The 23,610-nt window shown below is 36.5% G+C and overlaps 4 protein-coding genes across 4 annotated transcripts in view; all 4 read left to right on the forward strand.

Annotated features, from left to right (window-relative positions):
* Positions 1 to 328: 328 nt before the first annotated feature.
* oacyl (O-acyltransferase like) lies at positions 329 to 7,097 on the forward strand. The gene is made up of 15 exons (XM_019062979.2): positions 329 to 503; positions 1,549 to 1,682; positions 1,906 to 1,984; positions 2,213 to 2,348; positions 2,661 to 2,905; positions 3,068 to 3,235; positions 3,332 to 3,434; positions 4,100 to 4,201; positions 4,294 to 4,459; positions 4,577 to 4,656; positions 5,636 to 5,746; positions 5,964 to 6,087; positions 6,175 to 6,361; positions 6,501 to 6,643; positions 6,773 to 7,097. Exons 1-15 carry the CDS (start codon positions 350 to 352, stop codon positions 6,869 to 6,871), a joined length of 2,031 nt encoding a protein of 676 aa, XP_018918524.2. The 5' UTR covers positions 329 to 349; the 3' UTR covers positions 6,872 to 7,097.
* A 6,517-nt stretch (positions 7,098 to 13,614) lies between these two features.
* On the forward strand, positions 13,615 to 19,060 carry LOC109050296 (alpha-protein kinase 2-like). Its single transcript, XM_019067944.2, has 3 exons — positions 13,615 to 13,778; positions 14,957 to 17,015; positions 18,437 to 19,060. The coding sequence occupies exons 2-3, from the start codon at positions 14,988 to 14,990 to the stop codon at positions 19,058 to 19,060; spliced, it is 2,652 nt and encodes an 883-aa protein (XP_018923489.2). The 5' UTR covers positions 13,615 to 13,778; positions 14,957 to 14,987.
* Positions 19,061 to 19,121: 61 nt separating this feature from the next.
* LOC109045492 (alpha-protein kinase 2-like) lies at positions 19,122 to 21,957 on the forward strand. The gene is made up of 3 exons (XM_042748343.1): positions 19,122 to 19,923; positions 20,664 to 20,817; positions 21,327 to 21,957. Exons 1-3 carry the CDS (start codon positions 19,152 to 19,154, stop codon positions 21,466 to 21,468), a joined length of 1,068 nt encoding a protein of 355 aa, XP_042604277.1. The 5' UTR covers positions 19,122 to 19,151; the 3' UTR covers positions 21,469 to 21,957.
* Positions 21,958 to 22,681: 724 nt separating this feature from the next.
* LOC109049955 (alpha-protein kinase 2-like) overlaps positions 22,682 to 23,610 on the forward strand; it is a 2,286-nt gene continuing 1,357 nt past the window's right edge. The window contains exons 1-3 of the mRNA XM_042747851.1: positions 22,682 to 22,908; positions 23,062 to 23,360; positions 23,449 to 23,537. Coding sequence (XP_042603785.1) covers positions 22,875 to 22,908; positions 23,062 to 23,360; positions 23,449 to 23,537 — 422 coding nt within the window. The 5' untranslated portion in view covers positions 22,682 to 22,874. The remainder of the gene's footprint in view (positions 22,909 to 23,061; positions 23,361 to 23,448; positions 23,538 to 23,610) is intronic.

Consider the following 23,610-nt stretch of genomic DNA (forward strand, 5'->3'; position numbering starts at 1 on the left):
TGTTGACATTAAAAATTAATCCGGATAGTGTCTTGTTTTTTAAACTTTGATATCTTGATAACACACTGTATAATTCTGCTCAGAGCAGAGACCTAATCACGACCACATTCACAAAACAAATATAGTATTGTTGAGCGGTTTATTGGCCTCCCTGAGGTAAAAGGCTGACTGTGTTAGGTTCGAGTGAGTGATGACCAGACTGTTATCCGAGCGTGGCGTTTTGATTTCCACGGTCATTTTGGATGGTGGGAGAGCATGACAGGTCACATGTCCAACTCTTCCCCCATCATGTGTCCTGCTCTCATAATATTTAAACCAGTGAGACACCCAAAATGAAACACTTTACAAGATGCTACGGTTAACATGGAGTGCTGTCACTCTGATGTACCTGTTGGTTTGGCACGCTGTATGTGCCTGGAACGTGTCACTAAAATGCAAGGAGGACACAACAGCGTTCCTTATGGAATTACAGAAAGATACTCCAAGCAAATATGCAGTCTCGAGTAAGTAATAATGCCAGATTTTACCAAAGCATACCCATGCGTGTACATGAATGGGGGTCATGTTTTCTAGTTGTGGATTGAGGTGTAAAAATATTTTTGTGCCAAAGTCAAGTCATTTTTATTTAACAATATTTGAAACATTGTTTACATAATTGAAACATAGTTATTTTTAATATTGTGTATATTATTATTTCATTATATATATTTCATAAAATTTTATTTTCCTTTATTCTGTTATTTAATATTGAGTTATAATATTAGACACATAGTTTAAATCTAAAAAACAATTATTTATATAATTTAATATTTTGTATGTTTTATTATTTATTGTTTATCTTTTTTCTTTATCTATATTATGATGTTTGTTTTATATATTTTTATATATTTCTCCCTTTTTATCAGTTTATTTTTTGTATTATTTAATATTGAGTTACACACCTGGTTTCATAGACAAGACTTGAACCTAGTCCTAGACTAAAATGCATGTCTGGGCTATTTCAACTGAAAGAAACATGCACTTAATAATCTTAAAATATGTAAGATTCATTGTTTTTTTTCCTCAAGATGCACATTAGTTATGGTTTTATCCATGGCATATTTAGAAAAGCTACTTAAATGTCTTAATTTAACTATGGCCAAATCCTGGCTTAACCTAAACCCTGTCTGTGAAACCGGGCCATAGTATTAGACACATCATTTAAAATCTAAAAAACATTTTTTTTACTATATATTTTTAATATGATGTATATTTATTGATTAGCATTTTTTTCTCTTTATTATTATGTTCTTTGTTTTTATATTTTCTCTCTTTGTTTATCAGTTTATTTTATTTTCCTTTTTTTATTATATTTTAAATATCTTAGAGCTATTTATTTATTTTTAATATTATGTGTACTACTATTGTATTATTATTATTATTATTATTATCTCTTTATCAGTGTTTTATTTTTTATTTTGTTTATTCATTTATTATTTACAAACTGCATATTGTGATGTTTTTCATTGTGATTTAATTTCTTCTCTCCTGCTCTACTTGTTGTTGTAGTGTATGATGCATTTGGTAAGATTGGCAGTGATGTTGAAGGAGGGAACGTGAACAGACCTGGGTCTCTGAGAGAGTGTCTGTCTGTGGAGGGCCCGGAGTTCAGGGGACAGTACTGCCAGGTGTTCCTCAAACAGGTACACTCACACAAACACAAAACGCACAATATATACACCTAAATCCTCTAAGAACCTGAAAACAAATTATAATTGTTATTATTATTATTTATAATTTTTTTCTCAAGCCAGTGGTTGTTAATCCATAATTTCCAAATAATGCATCTATTATGATTAAATAACCAGATACTGTCTCGAATCGAAATGAAAGCATTTTTGTTGGTGATATTGTTCTGCTTTGCAGGACAGTGTGGAGTATTTTGTGGGTGTTTGCGTTCCAGACTCTTGTACAGAATCAGAAGTCCAGACGCTAGTTGTTTATGGTCAGTGAAATCATTGTGTTTAACATTTATCTGAACACACAAAGACCCAAGTATTTAAACACTTGTACTTGCATTTTAAAATGCATTTGTCATTGCATTAGAGAAACGATTGAACCTTGTATAGTTTATTTTAAAAAGAAAAAAGTATAAATCTACAGTGGTTCTTTATAATATTTGTGTGGGATGTACAGTATGCACACCTGTCTTCATTTGTGTTTGTGTCTGCAGATGCATTTGATCAGAAACAAATCTCTTTACTTCCTCCTGTGCCTTCAATCTTAATGTCAGGTTCCACATTTGGCATATTCATGACTCAATGCCTCAGTGATTTCCCTCATGCAGACCTGTCTGCGATAGTCTGCCTGTGAGTAACACACACACACACACAACATGTGGGTTCAAGCCTACAGTGGGTGTTTAATTAAACAGATACTGTTGTTCCTAATCTGCTCATTTTAGAAGTAAATTTACTTTACTTATGGCACTTATACATGCCACAGTGCAGAGTGTTGTGTTTGTGGTTTCCAGGGTGTTGCTAAGGTGTACTGAGACTTTAAATACAGTTGCTAGAGTGTTCTGGGTGCTTGCAAATAAGGAGTTTTTTTTCTTTCTTTCACATTTGTTATCATAATAATGTGAAGATTCCATGGCTGAATTAGTGTTTTGTGTGTCTCAGGTTTGTGTGTTGTGCGTTACTGGCGCTTCCACTCATAGCTTCCATCTGTGTGGCGGTAATAAAAAGGAAGCGGATGAGAGAGGTGAGGCCAGGGCTGGGTTTCGCTCAAACCTCAAACACCAACCAATACGGCACTCTCTTGACTAATGGCTCAGCCAATCAGAGTAAAGAGAGCAATGCTGCCCCGGATACCACACAGACGAGGGACCAAAATGCAGAAAATGACCCGCAGAGCATCTCAAAGAGCAAGTACACACACAAAGACACACACAGTGACTCATCTTGCTATTTATAGCAAACGTAACTGATTTGACCCATTTTAATTTATTCTTTTTTCCTCCATGCTCTTTTCTCAAATTATTACCCTCTTTTTGCTTCCTCTCTTCCTTGTGTATTTTCTTTTTCAGCTGTGTTATCGTGCCTTCAGGCGCTTTCAGTACAGAATAGCAGTCAGGGGTTAAGCGGCCCAGAGAGCTCTGGAAGCAGTTATTCCTCTCTGAATGGCATCCGTATCCTCAGTTTACTCTGGATCATCTCAGGCCACACCGTGCAGCTCAGCGCCTGGAGTAACCTGGGTGAGAGCGTATCAGTGTATATGCACTACTTTAATTTTGAGACATTTTGTCCATGTCTTGAACTGTCACCTTTTTTTTTTTTTTTTTTTTGTGTAGATAATGATAAGAGGTGGAAGGAAATGGTTGAGAGGAACCCTTTGTATGTCTTTGCCTTCAGTGGGCCAGTGTATCTAGCAGTTGACTCTTTTCTGCTGCTGGGGTAAGATGCATCTGAGACCACATCTCATATTAGACAATATTATAAGTCTTAAGGGCTGATCATACCAAGAATGGTAACTATAAAGATAAAAATAATGGTAACTATATTAGTGTCCACACCAAGGTAGATATCACTCTGTTTATTATATATGTTGTCTGTCACTTTAAATGCTCGAGTTCTATAAAGTTGGGTAGATTCTTAGGGTAGATATTTATTGTGTGTATATAAATACACACACATACGGCATGTATTTTGAAAATATTAACCTGTGTTTACATGTATATATTTATATTCATAAAATTTATATCATATATAGATATATTTAATATATAAACGTAACATTTTTCTTAAATATATACATGCATGTGTGTGTATTTATATGTACATAATAAATATACACAGTACACACATATTATGTAAACAAAAAGTTTTATTGTGGATGCGATTAATCGCGATTAATCATTTGACAGCACTAATAAATATATTAATAATATGGATTTAATTTGAGGAAATTAAAAAAATATTACATAAAAATAAATAAATAAAGATTCCATTGTTGGTAGTTAATGTGGTTTATAACAGGATATGTCATGGCATAATCTCCAACTTGTAAGAAGAATTGATTATTTCATATTGACAGTGTCTTGTTTGTTTGCTTGTGTCAGTGGTCTTTTGAGTGCCAAATCAATGCTGAGCTCCATCCAGAGGGCAGATAACACGCTTAGCTTCAGTCTGGTGGCTCATTTCCTCTTCAAGCGGTTCAAGCGGTTAGTTTTATCTTTATAACTTCCAGTCAAGACGCATGTTAGTTCTACACCACAGTTTTCATGTCCTGTAATAATTCTTGCCATGTGTCCAGGATTCAACCTCTCCACCTCTTCATCGTGTGCTTGACCATTGGACTCTTCTCCATCGTTCAGAGAGGGGTGTTCTGGTTCATAGCAGAGGATGAGATCTACAGCTGTAAGAAATACTGGTGGTCCAACCTACTCCTCATCAACAACCTCTTCACTATCACAGACATTGTATGTCTAGATTAACCTTTTGATTAATCTTTATTTCGTTTGTGTTTCACAGCACACGTTTAAAAGTGCATGACATTATTATAATGAAAAGGTTTTTATTTTTTTATTTTTTTTAAGTGTGCACCATGGACGTGGTATCTCTCCATTGACTTCCAGTTCTATGCAACAACACCTTTTCTAATATTCCTGTACAGAATGTAAGTTCAGTTATTTTGACTGTATAATCAATACAGAATTTATTAAAATAACATAACCACACCACCTTATACATACTGTATATTAGATGTGGATGAATTTTACAAAAATATGTGCTAATCACATTTAACCCCAAAATTATTAAAATTATTAAAAAAGATTAAAATTATATTAATGCACTAATTAATTTAATTTTTTTATTTAATTTTTTTATGGTGATTCTCAGTAGATTATAACACAGTAAATATACTATGATAAAGTAACAAAATAATGTAATAATAAATAGCATAAATTAACTGTAGAACAGTAGAATGAAAAAGTTTTTACAAATTATTATTAATTAATTATTCCCTTAAATTACACTGTCATTCAAAGGTTTAGGGTCTTTAAGATTTAGTAAAAAAAAAAATCTCCTGTTTTTACAGAATAGTGAATATTGTGAAAAATTATTACAATTTGGAAGAACAATTTGAAATTTAATTTATTCCTGTGATGGCAAAACTTAATTTTCAATGTCACATGATCCTTCAGAATCATTTTAATATGCTGAATAAGAAATATTTATTATTATCAATGCTGAAAACAGTTGTGCTTAATTTTTTTTTTTTCTTTTGTTAATTAGTTAATTAATTTATTTTTTGGAAACCATAATAATTTTTAAGTATTCTTGAAATGTAAAATTTAAATTAGAAATCATTTGTAACATTATCTGACCACTGTCACCTTTGTTCAATTGAATGCATCCTTGCTTGCATTAGTAATAAGAATGAGATTTTTTACATTGCATCAATGCAATATTAAATGTCTCAATCGTTCTAAAAACAGGCTTTGTTTTCTTTAAACAAACAATGAGTTCTCATTCCTTTTTAAGAATTTCTGAGTAAAATCTGAAATGTTCATGACAGGTTTTATGAAATTTACCCATGTCAAGGTTGCCAGTTTTTCCCAGGTCATAAACAAAACCTCATTGCTTGTTTCCAGAAACAAAAGCGTGCTTGTCGTTGTGTCGGTTATTCTCCTAATGATCTCCAGTGTAACAGGAGCCCTGATCACCGGTTTGCTGCATCTCCCTGTGCACCAGCCAACCACACTGTAAGAGATTATTTCTTAATTGCAACGTTAAACTGAGAAAACACTTTCAATGAAACGTAATCACACGGACAATGCATGCATTTCTAAAGCACTGTGATTAAGGCCTCTAGCAGCTGCCAAGTGCAATACCAAGGCAGTTTTAATACCAGAGTCTGATTTTTGTTCTCTCAAATGTTACAGAATTGTTTCAGATTGTTTTATTCTGTACTTGTTTCAGGGCATACGAAAGCTATTTTCAGTATTACTACAACAAACCCTACACAAGATATGGGCCGTATCTACTGGGCATTCTTGCTGGAATATACATGACAACCAAGAAAGAGACACTTATAAAGCAACAGGCAATGTCTTTAATGCTTTTTTTATTGCCTTGTTACATCTTAAAGGAGTTTTCAGTCTCATAACAGATCATTTTTGCTATGTAACAGTGGCAGGCAGTCATAGGTTGGCTCTGCTCGCTGTCAGTCATGGCCCTCTTAGTGGGATTGGCCTATGTGCTGAGAGAGGTCCCGCCCTATCTGTCCCTGACCCATGCTGTTTATCAGGGGACGCACCGCTCACTTTGGGCCCTGGCTTTGGTCTGGATCATCCTGGCCTGCGAAGAAGGATACGGAGGTAAAAAGAAGAGCTTTGAAATCGCCGATTTTAATGAATAATTAGGATAAATAGGAGCTAACGCAACTGTCAGCCAAATAAAAAGTGCATATAATTGGCTTCTGTTGAAACATACCTAAATATTTCTCTCGCTGCACAGGGTTTGTGGATAAAATTCTGTCTTTAGGCCTGTGGACTCCTCTGTCTAACATCAGCTTTGCCTGTTATCTGATCCACCCAATCATTATTATACTGTACAACGGCAAACAAGAGACAGCCTTGCACTATACAGACTTCAACTTTGTGAGTATTACCTTCAAATAAATGCAAATGAGAGTGGGCAGGACAGTGTGCATATATACATATATACAACAATATATATATTTTTTTAATTATCATTTTATAATTTTTTTTCTCATTTTCTGTCCTCAGTTCTACCTGTTTCTGGGTCACCTGCTGTTGACAGTCTCTGTAGGTTACGTGTTAACTGTGCTAATTGAAAAGCCGTATCTCTTCCTGCCAAAACGATAAGTCCTGCTTCATTACCTCAAGACTGGAAAGTGAAGAGAAGGTTTAAATATATTTATATATTTCAGAGAAACAAGAAGTTTTCAGTACAGTATATTTATTCATTCATTGTCCCCCATTTTCTCAATTTATTCTGTCCAAAAGCTGTAGATTGCTGTTTATGAACCGTGTTAGAGAGCTTTGGTGTTGTTTTTTTGAATGCATTAAATAAATGATTTGATGTACAGAATTAAAGTTTATTCTTTCAGTGTATGTTGTCATATAATGCCTGCTTTTAGTAACTTACAGAGAGTGAGAACAATGTACTGTGATGGCATTGGATGGTAACACTTAATTTTACATTAGCGTGCGTTTGAGGTATGCAGGGATGTACACATATTCTGATGCAGGAAATGCGTCTCTGCATAAGTGGAATGATGTCATACGTAACGTGAACACGAGTGCCTCAAGTGTGAGCAGCTAGTAACAATAAAACAATGACCAGACATCAGTATCTGAAGTGTAATTGAGGCATCTTAATTGCAGGAAGTGATGGGCGAGTCATTTAACAATCCATCATTTTGAAGAAAAAAAACCCCCAAATCATCCCATTAGACATTTCAGAAAACTAAGAAAGCTTTCAAGTAACAGTACTGCATAAATTCTTGTTAATTTTTATTTGGGATGCCACTAAACATATTTTTTTTCAAGATGGTCTAAAGCACTGGTATTATAGCTTGAGTTCGCAATATTGTACTGTATCTCCTTATAAGTTGTGTGTCATAAATGCTATTACCCACCTGTGTGCATGCTGTAATCAGGCAAGCCACAAAATCGTAATTATAAGAGGACAATCAACATCAAGAGGCCGATCAAGTGTTCAAGAAGCCAATTAGCTATTTGACAACTTAGAAATACAGAACTACTTTAAAACTCCATACAACTCATTTTGAGCTTTGAGTTCCACTACAATGTAGCAAGTTAAAACTCAAAGTATTGCAATAAATTCAGTTCTGTTCTGAATAGGATACTAACCTAATACCTATCAATTACTGCACAGTATTTATTTATTTATTTATTTATTTTTTCATAGTAGGTAAAGCAGTAAGACTTAATTCACTTCATTCAAATTGTTGTGTTAAAATGTCTTTTAAAGGTTCTGCTCCAAGTAATTAGCCACAAAAAATAAAATAAAATAAAATAAAATAATAGTTCATTCCTGTCAGGAAATTAACGATCAAGTTGATTCAATAGCATTATGGGATACAGTATTCTGGTAAGTATGTTTTTTGTTCTTGTTCTGAATTTTTAGTTTCGTCTTTTGTATATGGCTTATTTTGGTACATCTAGGAGGTCGTTCAGGTTTTCTATGCATACAGAAATTCACACACTGTGCACTCTATATACTGTATACTGTAGTATGTAGCAGCTAGACCTAATCATTCGTTCGAAATGTTTCTTCTTATGTTTTGTATTTCACTCAACTCGCTTGAAATCATAAAATAAATATTTATACCTGGGGACACTTACGAATAACTATTCAAACTAATTGGTGAATCAGTTTCCGGTTCATTTAAACGTAAGTTACCGTTCGAACGACGGTTCGCTACAATGAATCAGTCTTTCCCACGTTACTAACCGCGCTAAAGGTATTTTGAGACTCTTAATGGTGATATATTATATTTCTACAGTTCGTAAAAGTTTATTAATGTTAGTTGTTAAAGATCTTTGTAACCTTCGAAAGAACACCACTTTTACATGTAATAGACTATTTGTGTTATTCTATTGTATACTTAACCTTTAATTCCGTATGGTTATAATATAGCGATGTAGCGCCACCCTGTGGACAAAATGAATAGCGACATGTTTCTCAAATGATGAATATGTTTCGGAAACATTGTGAACGATGACGAGTGACTCATCAGGGGGTCTTTAACTCTCTGGGTCATAAGCATGACATGACTCCGCCACTAAAGCATGCTTTACTGGCACTGTACGTTGACATTATTTGAGAGCTGTGATACTGTTGTCATTTAGCAGGTGGTCTTGTCCGCAGAAAGTTATTACTGTCTGCATGGTGACTTTATTAGTCATACTGTCTTCCAGTTGTTCATGGGCGCTTCTTAGATCAGTCTTCCTATTAAATTTCGTGAATTAATTTATATATAGGCCTATGACAAATTCAAATCAAGGTTTGGTCCAGTAAGCCCCCTGCTGGCAGATTCTGTAACTACACACACTCAATATCTGCGGTGATGGCCATTCTTCTGTGTATTCTGAACTTTTCTTTTCTTTACAAACAATATAAATGTCATTAGAGTATAGTAGATATCTTTTTATGTTTGATAGTCTCTTAAGAGATTAGTTCACCCAGAATAAAAATTAGATGAAAATATACTCACCCTCAGGCCGTCCAAGATGCAAATGAGTCTATTTGTTTTTTGAAAGGGATTTGGAAAAATTGAGCATTACATCACTTGCTCATCAATGGATTCTCTGCAGTGAATGGGTGCCGTCAGAATGAGAGTCCACACAGCTGATAAAAACATCACAATAGTCCACAAGTAATCCAGTAGTTAACATCTTGTGTTTGTAATGAATCATTTTTAACTTTAAACCATTGCATATAACTAAAATACGAGTCCTCTTTCCAATATATTTCTTTCTCCAGTGAAGAAGCCGTCTGGTCAGGAAACAGAAATATGCACAGATGTTTGGACTCTTATTCTGACGGCACCCATTCACTGCAGAGGATCCATTGCTGAGCAAACTATGTACTACAGTAATGCTCCAAATGTGTTCTGAAATAAGTTTGTCTACTTCTTGAATGGCCCAAGAGTGAGTACATTTTCAGCAAGTTCGTGACGTGACTTCATCAAAAAGTGCATTTTTGAAGGAGCTGGGTTGTAGTCCTGCGAATGAAGTCAAAGGCTGCCCTACTTTTGGGTTGAAGCCCATCTCGCCCTCTTTTAACCCCCTACTGTGCACCTATATCACATATGCAGTGATTCTGAGGATGTAGCAAGAAGTACAGATGCCCAGTGCAACAACACATACTAGTGAGGTTATATTTAACTGACTTCAGAAAACTGACACTCTCTACGTTTTCCATACAGGTTTTCCACTCACGAATGCTTAAGGTTCTGTGCCAAAACAAGACTAGATCTGTAAGCATGTGTCTGGATTGGGAATAACAGCACAATTACACCTTCAAACAAGCTCATTTCCATGAGTGATTGCACAGAGGTTTGTGATTTACGACTATAGAGTATAGGAAAGCTGTCTGTGTGTTCAGCAGGTGTAATGCTGCCATGCTGGGCACTGATTGCATTTATGTATGCAGGGAAAATTATCCAATTAAACCCATATCTCATGCCCACTTGAATATGAAACAAAAGTTTGGTTGAAGTCTCTTATATCCCCACCAAGTTTGCATTTATTTGTTCAAAAATACAATAAAAACTTAAAATTATGAAATAGTATTACAACTTATATTAACAGTTTGGTATTTAATAAAATATTTTTAAAATGTAAATTCCTGTGATGCAAAGCTGAATTTTCAGCATCATTACTTCAGTCTTTAATGTCACGCAATTCTTCAGAAATCACTGGAAAATGCTTAGTGCTTAAGTAACATTTTAAATCAGTTGTTCTTTTTAAATATATTCTTTAAAATATTGTGTGTGTGTGTGTGTGTGTGTTAACTGTGGTACATGTTCAGAATTCTTTAATCAAATAGACTGTTCAGAACTGTATTATATAGTTATATAGTTGTTATACATTATATAGTTTTTTTGTAACAACACAAAGTCTTTACTGTCTCTTTTGATCAATGAATAAAAGCATAAATTCTTAATACAGTATATATATATATTATTATAATTTTAATTATTAATTATAATTAATAGTTATAATTATGAATTATACTTTTTTAGAAGTTGTATTTCATTATAATTTAACATGATTGGTGAAAAAAAGTAGAATATATGGATCGCTATATATATATAATGTATATAATATGTGTGTGTAAAATACTAAACTGGTTAACAAAACAGGAATAGTTTTTAAAGGGATTGGGTTTACTAAAATGTACATTATAAGCCTAGTCTTTTTATGACAAAACATATAAGTGTTAAAATGTAAGATTAACTTTTATTTAATACAAATTTAAAGGCTATTCATGTAATTAGTCAACACTCAATTCCTGTTCATTCTGTTTTTAACTCTGTTTAACATGAGTGTGTCTGAAGGGCTTTGAGTGTGTAGTGCTACTCTGTTCTTTGATAAGAATACAAGAGCATAAGTATTTTACCCTGATAACAGTGCTACATGTTGATAATTACATGACGATTTTTTTTTATTGGTTAGAATTTAACATTTGAATAGGTGCGTATGGTAGAACCCAAAGTCAGTACCATGTTATTGCCATCTAATACCATCAGTATACAATGGTGCCACCTCAAAACGTAGTTTCCTAAATAATATGTAATTTATAAACTATAACATTCTATTTTAAAGTAACTGCAAAGACATCAATTCCAAGTAACCAAGAAAACAAATTAGTACAAGACGTACATGTCCTCATATCAGTGTTTATGAGTAAGGATATGTGGTTGCATAACTGTTTTGGGATCCAAGCGACACTTGGTATTTTATTAGTGTAAAATAACTGGGTGGGTTTTCACCTCAAGACATGACATGTATGTCTTTCTGGCCTGTATCTGCCCAGCAACTGTTCAGACACACACACACACACACACACACACACACACACACACACACACACACACATACACACACACACAAACACACAAAACATCAACATGGCTTGTTAAACACACAGGAATGCTCAGCCGTCCACACCTGTTCCTATTTCCAACACAATGCTGTAACTGAACCATTCATATATCAGTGTTATAAAATAATTCACCACACACACTGAATCATGTAACATTGTCTTTTTGTTTTTTGCAGTGCCAAAACCCCAGAGATGTTTCTCCTTGACTGAAGGTGAGCAGTAATGTCTCTGTGGAAAATGTGACTGTGCCAGTAATTTTAGTGATAACAGTGTGAAATAAATATTTGTGAATCTATTTTTTCTTCCTACTTAAAAAAAGTGAGAGAAAATTAAATGCGGAACCCATTTTTCAACCTCATAAAAGCTGCACAATATCTCAATTTATCTCTGTTTACAGGAAGATATGTTCTATGTAAAGTAATGGCACTCCTCTGCTTGACTGTGTATGAGAGGTGTCTGCTCAGATAACACATTTACAGGAGTGTGTGTGTGTGTGTGTGTGTGTGTGTGTGTGTGTGTGTGTGTGTGTGTGTGTGTGTGTGTCTGTGTTCTAAGAGGTGTCCAGTGGAATCCAATGAGTGAGGCTCAATGGGAAAATAAGGTCACATCACTTGACCTGTCAATCTGAGTTTGTTTGTGTAAGTGTGATGTTCATGACCCGGTCTCAGGACACAGCCTGGAGTCAGGGGTTTATCCCCTCAGAGGTTTGCAGCAGGACACTGAAGGAGTGAAGACAGTATTTTCCCACAGGGATCAATCATAAGGCAATGCATTCTGAAGACTGAAACCTCAGCGTGATTTTAACAGCCTGCAAAGCTTAAAGGTTTCTCAACCTGTGCCAACCCTAAACTGGAGTATGTCAGTTAAATTTGTTGCATCCAGAGACAGGGGAGATATTAAACATGACAAAGGACCAGTCATAACATTTACTAGTGAACCTAAATTTAAATCTCATTTTGCATGAAAATTTTCATGTTTTTTGTAATCAATGCACCACATAACAACATGTGTGTTGAACTTGAAGTGAAGTGAAATGAACTTAATTTTTGGTCTGTTCCTCATATGAAAGCTTTCAAAAGGCTTGGAATATAGTGCATAAGTTGCATGGACTACCTTTTCCTGCATTTGCATTATTTTTTAAGCTTGAAAACTTCCGCCCTCATGGGTTGTAAGTGCATGGGCAGAAAGCATACTTATAATTTGATTTATTAAAAACATATTTTGTATTTCACCTGAGAACCTGAGGGAGAGTAAGTGATGACAGAATGCTTGTGTTTGGGTCATCTATTCCTTGAATAGCACAAAAAAATAAGAAATATTAAGCGTGCTGCTTGTTGACAGCTTCATGAATTCTGTGTTAAGACAGAGAGAGCAAGTTTCCATAACTGTGTGTTCCTTGAATCAAATGCACCTGTTGGGAAGGCGACCTCACATTGCAGATGTGTGTGCTAGAGAAAACGAGTGTGTTCGAATAAATAGGAGAAAAAGGAGAAGTATATTAGCTTGTCTAAGGAAAGAACGAAGCAATTCTGAGAACCTTGCAATCTTCTTCCTCTGCGTTGAAGCTTGTAGATCGGATCCTCCCTGTGGAGCTTTAAACATTTCTTATTTAAAATCCCTCTATCTGCGTCTGTGAAACCAATGCAGGGTAAACACTAGCCCATCAGCACCCCTAAGAGGCATTAAAATACCTTTCAATGTCAAATTCCCCTCCACTGTTCTGACAGTAATAATCTCATTCTGGCTTCGCAGATGAAAACACGATGTTTGTCAACTCTGATGATGGCAAGGCAGGCAAATTTAGCCATGAAGTGATAAATCGTCCGGCATGGCACATGTCTCTGCTATCAGGTAACCCACTTTGAACTAAGGGGGATGTGGACTAAAAATAACCCCTCTCCCCAAACCCCCAAGACCTGTCAGCTGTATGTGAACCTCACATTCTCCAGACCTACATCACTGTTGAGTATAATTGCCCTTTTGGATGTAACAAAAAAAAAAAGGTACCTGATTCATTGTCTGGGAATTTTTTTCTGTTGTGTTCTGCCCGCAGGGATCTGATGCTGAGCGCTGGCTGCTTTAAGAGTGAGATCTCTGGACTTGATCTCTCGTGACAGATGTATCCAAACTGAGGTAATGTGTCTGTCAAAGGTCGTCAAGTTTTATGGTTTTGGCTGCTAATTGTAATTGAAATTGTAAAATAATTCCAAAGGCAGTTTTATTTATTTGAATGACATGAATTTATAGTTTACCTTTAATGGTATAGTGACAAAAATTTATTTTTAAAGAATACTGTTTACTTATTTAGTCATATTATTCTAACACACAAAGTATTTTACCATAAGCTGATTTAGGCTTTCTTTACTCTTTTTTAATACAGTATCAAGTTAATATTTTTAATTGTACGGCACACAACTTTTTTTGCATGTTTTGCATGCATATTGAAATCAGTTATTAGTTGCAGGCTGTGTATGTGAGTAATAATTAACCTTATTTATTTATATCTTGCGTCACGTCTCTTAGATGTATGACGTCTTGCATCTGACTGAAGTGCATGATGACAGTTATAAGAGAAGCTTAAGAAAATCATGTGTGTAGGAAAAACGTAGCTTAAGAAAATCATGTGTGTAGGAAAAACAGGGCTGAGACATATTCATCTGATAGCTTTGAGGGAAGAATAAAGTTTTGGGTATTATTTATATGTTGGTTTTGACGTGAGAATGACGTTTGGAAATTACACACACACGGGCTGATACAAATCTAAGTGGAAACTCACTTGACCAATCACTCAGTTTGTTTTCCAGTGTAGCCCAACACCTTTGGGCAACAATAGATGTTGTTTGCCATGGAAAAACCTTGACAGAATGCAGTTATTTTAGGCCCATATTTCTAAAATTAACTTAATTAGTTTTACATTTATTTTATTTTATATATTATGTATTTGAAATAAAATATCATATATGTTATTATATAATATAATATATAAAACCTAAAATAAAAGCATTATTTAAAAAAAAATTTGCGGGTGGTTTTTCTTGTTCAAAAATATTTAGATATTTTTATAAAAATGCATAGGGCTCACAATATAGTGGCATAATTTTACCTATGATGTCTTACAAAACGTAATGTGGTTGTAAAATGGTGTAGTGACAGTATCAGATGAAAGCGACTAAAAAGAATGCCATGTAACCAATTCTAATAGCCACAGTGCTTTTTTCAAGCTTTTTAAAAATGATCTGGAGCTCTCGTTTTCTATGCATCTAATTCTTTCTTGTTTTTTTTTTTCTCTTCTTCCGTTTCCTCTCTTGCAGTGGCGTGTGTGCAGTGATCCAGGAGAGGGAGATGACAGCTGAGCGGGTTGACATGGCCACCCCAGACAATCTGTTGTTCCTGGACTCAGATGCTGTCAACTCTTCCTTCGCTTCACCGCCCACAGAGCAAAATGAGCCCACTCGGGCCGCGGACAACCAGACAGACGACAGCTTTAGTTCAGTCCCTGATCCAGACTCAGGAAGCTCAGGATTAATGCCAGTTCCGTGCAAGGATGGGACCATTGAGATCCATAATGCAAACATTGAAAGAGAAACTGAGAGTGGTTTAGTGTTAACACAGCAGCTGGATCAGACTGCAATGATAGAAATGAATAAAAGTGATAACTGTGACTTCAGTGGAGTCTATAATGCTATAATGGAGACTGACAGTATCACAAACAGTACTAACCTAATTCAACAATTGGACAGAAATCAAAACGACAAACATGGTAACTCATACACTAAAGAGGATCCAAATGAGGCTCATGACACTTTAATGAGTCCATTATTAACAGAACAGAACAGACAAGAAGAAATGAGCCAAGACACCATTTTAAACCAATATGCCTCTTTTGAGAGCATTGGACTTGATGTTAACCCAATGGCTAATGACGATGCTCCCTTGGTAAATACTGTCTCTAATGTAATGAATGGTGCAAGCATTGAGACCGATGCAACTTCTTCTGAAACCCTTATCCAGACTTGCCAGGATACATCTGAATGTGTTGATGTAGCAGTGGAGGCCTATAAAACTCATCCAGAAATACATGACATTGCAGAGGACTTGACATGTTGTGACTTCACAGCCTCTTCACAACCAGAAGATCCGAAGACTGGCGTTCATCTATCTTTGGCTGATTTGCATGAAACAGGCACTCTAAACATCTTAAAACATGCCTCTGAAGTATTAGAGTTTTTGGGGTTGAACAAAAATGTCTTGGAAACAGCTGACTGGCTGGTAAGTGACAGCGAGATCATTCAGACTGTAAATCAAGACTTGGCCTCCTCAAATGTTGAGTTTTGCACCGGCGCTTTAACCCAAATGGTTCCGAATCTTCTACAGGATTCAGAACATGATGTAACAGAATCAGAATCCACCAGAATGGAAGATTGCATGCTTGATAGAATAGAATTCCCATTGGACATCAGTAGGATGGAATCATTGGTAACTGAGAAAACAGATAATTCTGAGTCACTTTTCCATCAATCCAAGCTTAAAACCTCACAAATTGGTGAAAAACATGAGAAGGATCTCTCACAAGTGATCCCTTGCCCAACACCTGTCCCGAATAGAGATTTAGGTAAATGTTCTGAGGAGATTGATGGTGCTTGCTTAAAGTTCACAAGAATGGAACATGATGTTGAGGCTGGTAGCGAGTTGTGGCTGGATGCTCGCCAGTTCTTGGCAGGTGAAGAGGATGAGTGTGCTATTTTTGACAAGTGGGGTTGTTCGTGTTCTCCCAGCCCCACCACGGCCCATCCAGACAAAACAAAAGCCTCTGATTACTCCAGGAGAGAGAACATTTCAATTGACCACCACACTGAAGACTGGGAGCTGAGGTTTCCACCTGTTGAGAGGTGGTCGTCCTCAGACAGCTGGGCTAGTGCACTTTCAGACTGGTTCCAGGCAGTTAACACCTATTCAGAAGACTCTTTTACCAGCGCTAACACTTCGATCACTGGTCCTAAGCACGGTATGGCAATCCAAGACAACATTTTGGAGCAAAGTACAAGTCCTGATAATGCAAACATCACTGGACAGGCATGTCTGAACCTCTTAGAAACAGAAGAACCAGGTCAAGCCTTGAGTAGAGGACTAGTTGAGTCTGATAACACTAATGGAACTCTTTTTAAACAAGCTGATAAAGAGGGACTTCCTTCTCATTCAGACTCAGACAGACAGGACCATACAACTATGGAGAACAACATGAGTTTGTTGGAGAGGTCTGAATCCAGTAAACCAGATGCAGCCATGTATATGCTTAATGCACCTGCAATCGAAGCCAGTGCCAAGCATTATGGAACTCGACAAATCCCCGGAGAGCTTTGGAGTACAAAGGTGAGATGACTAGGACATTTCAAATACAATTAGCACAGGCATACATACTGTAGATGCCAGTTTTGACTGAGTTTTCTTTAGATCTTTTGCAGTTTGCATTGAGAGATTTGCATTGCAGGGTTTCAGTTTAAACTAAAGATTAGTTTTGGTTAACTGTAGTGAAGTAACCACATACTGAATGCAAATTTTAAAACCTGAGTGTGAATGTAACTGCCACACAGTTTCAGCATTAGAACCTAAAAAAGTACATTGGTGGAGCCAAATTATCATGCATAAACGATACTAAATGCTTACTGTATTCACATACCATGGTATTTATATATAGGTACTGTAGTGCAAAGAATGCAAAGGTTCAGTTTCAAAAACATGGTATTACTATGATAACATGTCCAACAAAACATGCCAGGACTATGGTATTTTTTGATACTGTTTTATTAGTGACCATTTCCATAATGTAAAATCTTCCACATATTATTGTGATGGAATGTGATCTTAAATAGATCTTAAATAGCTCTTAAATGTCACCTTTAACATTTCCTTTAATAGGTCTTACATGTGTGGAAAACTTTCATCATGACTTTCATTATTTATTATGACACACTGTGTGCTGGAAGAGCCAAGTCATTCCACACAAAAATATCACTTCATAATGTACACACATACTCTCTCTCTCTGTCTTTCTTACACACACGCTAAACATCTACCTGTGTGAATTACAATTTTCTGCATTTAAAGGAATATTATTTTATTAAATGTGTATTTTTATTTATTTGTGTATTTATATTTTCCACTATTTTCTACTCAGATGTTCTTCTAGAGTCATTTTTGACAAACTCATTACAAAAGTATGGCTCAAAAACACTCACTAACACATAAACATTCACCACCCTCCTCATACGTACATGACAGACAGCTGTGGCTGCTGTGGAAATGTGAGGTGCAGGGAAAAATACTTATAAACAGAAATGCAGACTAATTATAGAGGGTGGCGGATGATAATAGACCTGCAAGAGCAAATGAGGACCGGGAGAGGCAGTGGGTGAGGGGCACGAGCACAGCTGAGGGCCGAAATACGACCCCTGCTCTCAAACTCAGTGTCGAACTGTAAGATCCCACAGACCCCTGAGACAGCGGGAGAGCTGTGATTGGTTCACTTACATTACACAACGGCTGTGATCACTACAATAGAGATAATCCCTTCCATTGCTAGCCACATGTGGCTATAGACTGCAGCATGAAAGCATATTGGTTTTTGCATTAGGTGGACCTTGCCTCAGTGAGGTATGTAAACAAACAGCTACAGTAAATGTAGTTTGGATGAGAATAGGCCTAAACTGACTTGTCACATGATACAATTGCTTAATTTCCTATGCTGTCTACCTTCTGTCTTCTCCATGACATTTAATGTTTTTCGATTTCAGTCGGAAGGAAATGCGCTGGTGGAGGTGACCGGAGACGAAGTTTCCCAACTCACAAGCAGTTTTACTTCTCAAAGGATCTCAGTGTGCACCAGCGACAAGAATTTAACTGACTGTGTGAACGGCGAGGAGTGGCGTCACTGCTCCGATGTTGCTCTCCGAACATGTGCCTCTCAATCGAACAGTCGCGTGTCTTCTGAGGCGGGACGTGCTGAAGGAAATGAAACGTTTGTGCATTTTAACACTGAGGAGTGCACCGTGAAGCCAAAAGAGGGGGAAAGAAATACATTTCCACAGTTTATCATGCCATTTGCGCCACTCAATACTGGAAATACTTTCCTCCATAGTAGTTTATTGAAAATTCCACAGGATCTTCCACCTAAAGGGATTATTAATGAGATACACATTAAGAGTGATCAAAAATCAATCAGTAGTGACGATTCGTCGGAAGATCGCTTTCATACATGCCCTGGCCAGTCTTTATCTTCATCCAGTGGAGATTCAGATGAACCTTCCATCAAGGACACTAAAAGAAAAGGAGAGTATAGTGATACCTGTGACATCAGCAAAGAGCTTTCTAAGATAATTTTACTCACAGGACAGCGTTTTATGGTGTTTGTTGTCTGAATTGTTGCTTGTTTCATTTTTGACTTTGGAGTTGGAAGATTTAAGTATTTTTTATTTGTCATTGTAAGAGGAACGACCCAAAACAAACAGTATGCCTCACAAGACTTCAAAAACTTCCTCAGATGGTAAAACACACTCTAAACATAAGGAGAAACCAGCTGAGAAGCAGCAACACGGGATTCAAGCATCAAAAAAGCAAGATCTTCAGCCCCCATCCCAGATGAAAGAGGAATTCAATTTAGAAGGAGATGGTTGTGAAGATCGTGCAGTTACTGTCATTGAAACCATCATCATCACAGAGAAGATTGCTGCTAAAACCCAAGGGAAGAAGAAGAAGAAGCATGCACAACATGGAACACCAAAACCTGAAAATGATCCACCGAGTGACATAGGGAGCAGAAGCACTCAGAAGAGCATGAGTGGCAAGACCGAGAACCTTGACCTGAAGGTAGCATCAAATGGTCTGGATAAACCAGCATCTCAACTTCCCACTAAAATGGATGTTACTAACAAAGATAGCACTCAGAAAGTCATTTCAGTGAGACCCAAAGTAGAACCCTACTTTGGCAGCGTAAATGCCACTCAGAAAGCCACCCCTATAAAACTCAAAGTAGATGCCGGTAACACAGCCAAGATGGAAAATAAAACATGCACCTCTGATCCTCCGAGCATGTGTTTACCCAGCATGCTGAATGATGACATCAAGCGCAGGCGAATCGCAGATGATCTGTCTGGAGCAGTTCCGATAAGGACGAGGCCACAGCTGCCCGCTATTTTCCGCCAAGCAAGAAAAGATGGAGAAGATATGACCCGGAGAGCTTACAGTGAGGTTGTCAAGCAGAAGACTCCAGTACCCAAAGAAGGTTCTCCAAATGCATTCCTGTTCAACTTCAAATTAGAAGTCAATCAAGTGGAATAGGGTTGTCCAGTTCTGTTCCCTGAGGTCCAATGTCCAGCAGAGTTTAGTGTCAACCTGCCAAATAACACTTGTCTTGAAGTGCTTTAGAACTTGATTATCTGGTTCAGGTGTTTTTGTTGAGGACCCAAGCTAAACTCGGCAGGATAGTGACCTATAGGAACAGGAATGGACACTCCTGCACAGGAACATTTTATATTTTTATAGTATGCGTTCCTGAGTCAGAAAAGTCAGAACCATGCAACTTGAGCCAGTCTGATGTGGTTTGTTGGTTTTAGCTGGTTTAAGCTGCATGGTTTAGCTTGTCTCCAAATCTAGTTAAGGTGCTTTTAGCTGGTTTGCCAATTGGTCAAGTGACCATAAATCTCTAAAAATTAGAAAACAGACCAGCTAATCACCTAAGGCAGATTCAAGTTGTTTTTGGGGTGGGATACAATGGAATACATGGACCAGTTGCATAAACTGCTTCTTAAAAAGTTACTCATCTCATTTTTTTTCATTAAGTCATAACTTTTAAAAAGGGAAAACGGACTGATTTGAATCCACAAAGTAAGTCTGATTACCTCTTGGCTAACTGACAGTTGGTCAAACTAGTTCATAGTGTCTATGAAACTGGCCCAAGCAGGTTTATCAAATAAATTCATGCAAAAAGGGCTATAAATGATGCATTTTTCTGTTTTGTTGTAGTTGTGGTTCCTCGTGTAGTCTCAGAGATCCAGGCTGACCCAGTCCCTGCTGACCCCCAGAACATCTTGCTTTGGTGCAAGTTTAGTCCCGTCCCACCAGATGCCACCATTAAGTGGACTAAAGAGGGAACAGAGCTGTCAGAGATAAACAAAGTGTAAGAAAACCCTATTTTCCTATCAGCCGCTGCTTCATCCTTATCTACCTACATTATTGTCTTTCTCTGGTCCAAAATTAAGTTTCCAAATGGAATTATTTAACTGAGATGACCGCATTTCTGAAGGTCATCATTATACTGTAGCTCTTTTACCACTTGGTGGCACTCTGTTCTTGTCCAAATCTGCTGTAAATTTTGGCAGAGACCTGAGTGAACATCAGCGCTCTGGTGATTCAGCCATGACTTGGAGTGGGAGCGTAATGAACCTTTTGCATAACAGAGTGATTCATTCCTGCTGAATGCTGACTGTGCCTCAGACGCTCTCAAACAGGCCTCTGCAGTCCAGAATGGTCCTTCTGAGATGTTTTGTAAGCTGTGATTGAAGTTTAACTGCAGGATTCAGAAATGAACATCTAGTCTGCATAGACCACTGTGTTTAGTCTCTAGGACCCCTTGCCCAGATGTGTGAAGAATTATCGATTCATTATATGTTTTTCTACTTTCTGTAGAGAGAAGGATGACGGCCGCATCACTTTGACAATCGTAAAGGCTTGCAGGAAAGATCTAGGGCTGTACAAATGCAGCCTAAACGCCGCCAACATTTCTGTTTCGACCTCAGTGTACCATCTCACGTCTGAGGGTAAGATATAGAGGTCTGCTTTCCCAGACTAATGATTAAGGAGGCTATAAATTAAGATTTTAATTTGCTGATGTACTCCATGACTAAGCGAAAAGTTAAAGCAGAAACACATGCTCTGAAGTTTCAGCAGGGTGAATGAGGTAATAGTTTTAAAGAAAGCCAGATAAAGTCTTCTCCTGCTTCCAAAATGGCTCACTGCATTTAATACAATTCAACAGTTAATTAAGTAGATTAAGTATGCATCTGTGTAGCATGAATACAATCCATACATAATACACTACTGTTAAAAAGTGTTTCTGTTCATCAAGGACTCCTAAAAATGTATCAGTTTCCACAATTCCAAATGTTAAGCAGCACAACTTTATTTCATATATAGGTTGCATTTTTGATCCCAAAAAAATATATATCAAGAAATATTATTACAATTTAAACAGGCATTTTCTTACCAGACATCCTTTTATATGTCTGCAAAAATGTAAATAAATAAATAAATAAATAAAAAGAGAGAAATAAATAGGTATTTTCTATTTTAATATACTTTAAAATATATTTTATTCCAATGATATCAAAGCAATTATTCCAGTCTTTTGATCCATCAGAAATCATTCTAATATTCCGATTTGCTGCTCAAGAAACATTTCTTGAGATATGATCATAAAAACTGCTTATTTATTTTGTGAAAGCCATGAATAGAAAGCTCAAAAGAACAGCATTTATTTGAAATAGAAATCTTTTGTACCATATTTATATTTGCCTTTACTGTCACTTTTGATTAATTTAATGCATATATATTAGTGCTGTCAAACGATTCATCTCAATTAATCGCATACAAAATAAAACTTTTTGTTTGAATAATATATGTGTGTTCTGTGTATAAATAATATTTATATATATATAAACACACATACAGTGTATATTTTTTAAAATATTTACGTGTTTACGTCTATATTTATATTCATATAATTTATATTATAAACAAATATATTTAATATATAATTTTTTTTTTCTCAAATATAGGCTATGCATGCATGTGTGTGTGTGTGTGTGTGTGTGTGTGTGTGTGTGTGTGTGTGTGTGTGTGTGTGTGTGTGTGTGTATTTAAATATACATAATAAATATACACAATACACATACATATATTATGTAAACAAAAACGTATTTTGGATGCGATTAATCGCGATTAATCGTATGACAGCACTAATATTTTCTGAAAAAAAAAGCATTCATATCTATTAAAAAATATTACTGACCTCAAACTTTTGAACAGAAGTATACTCAATCTGAATTTTAGTGTCAAATATGTACAATTGGTGTCTGGGAAACGAATCCTCACTTTGTAAATCTGCAAATATGAGTAGGCAATCAAGTATATTACACTCATTGACTCAACTGTGTAAAATGTTTTATTTCAGTGCTTATGGAACTAGTCATTCCGAGTCATGATCAGCCAGGTAAACAGCCCTTTCATTTCATGGTCTCTCTAGCTAAAATAATATGAACAGTATGCTGAATAACAGAGATTTTCTTTTATGAAAATCTGACAGGTGTATGTGTTTTAATGGGTTGTTTTACATCACTTCTCATACTATTTATCGATCTCCCAGCTGAGCCCAGGGTTGTGGACGGTGATGAGGAGAACATCCAGTGCATCCCGCTTCTCTTTAAGGAAGATTTTCTCTCAGATCAGTACTTTGGAGAGAATCAACTAGCGAGCATCGTGACTGAAAAGGCCCACTTCGGTGAAGGCATGCATCGCAAGGCTTTCAGGACCACTCTTAGAGAAGGCAATCTGCCGAGCTTCAACCCCGGCCATCCCTGCGTCCTGAAAGTACACAACGGCATCAGCTATGGGACCAAAAGTAATGAGGAACTTGTCCAGAAGAACTACAGCCTGGCTGTGGAGGTGAGAGTGAATGTCTCTAAGGAGATGTTTAATTAAGAACTTAGCTTAAGGAGATTTGGGACTGATTCATTTTTTCTTTTTTAACCAGGAATGTCATGTGCAGAATACCGCCAGGGAATATATTAAAGCGTACAATGATGTGGCCAAGTCTGCAGAATCATTTGGAGAAGTGCCAGAGTAAGTATAACAATACACAAACTTGTGAAGTGTAAAAAGTACCGGGAAATTTGTACGTAGAGGATCTGTATTG

This window comes from Cyprinus carpio, chromosome B21 (assembly GCF_018340385.1).
Source record: "Cyprinus carpio isolate SPL01 chromosome B21, ASM1834038v1, whole genome shotgun sequence".
NCBI classification, from domain to species: Eukaryota; Metazoa; Chordata; class Actinopteri; order Cypriniformes; family Cyprinidae; genus Cyprinus; species Cyprinus carpio.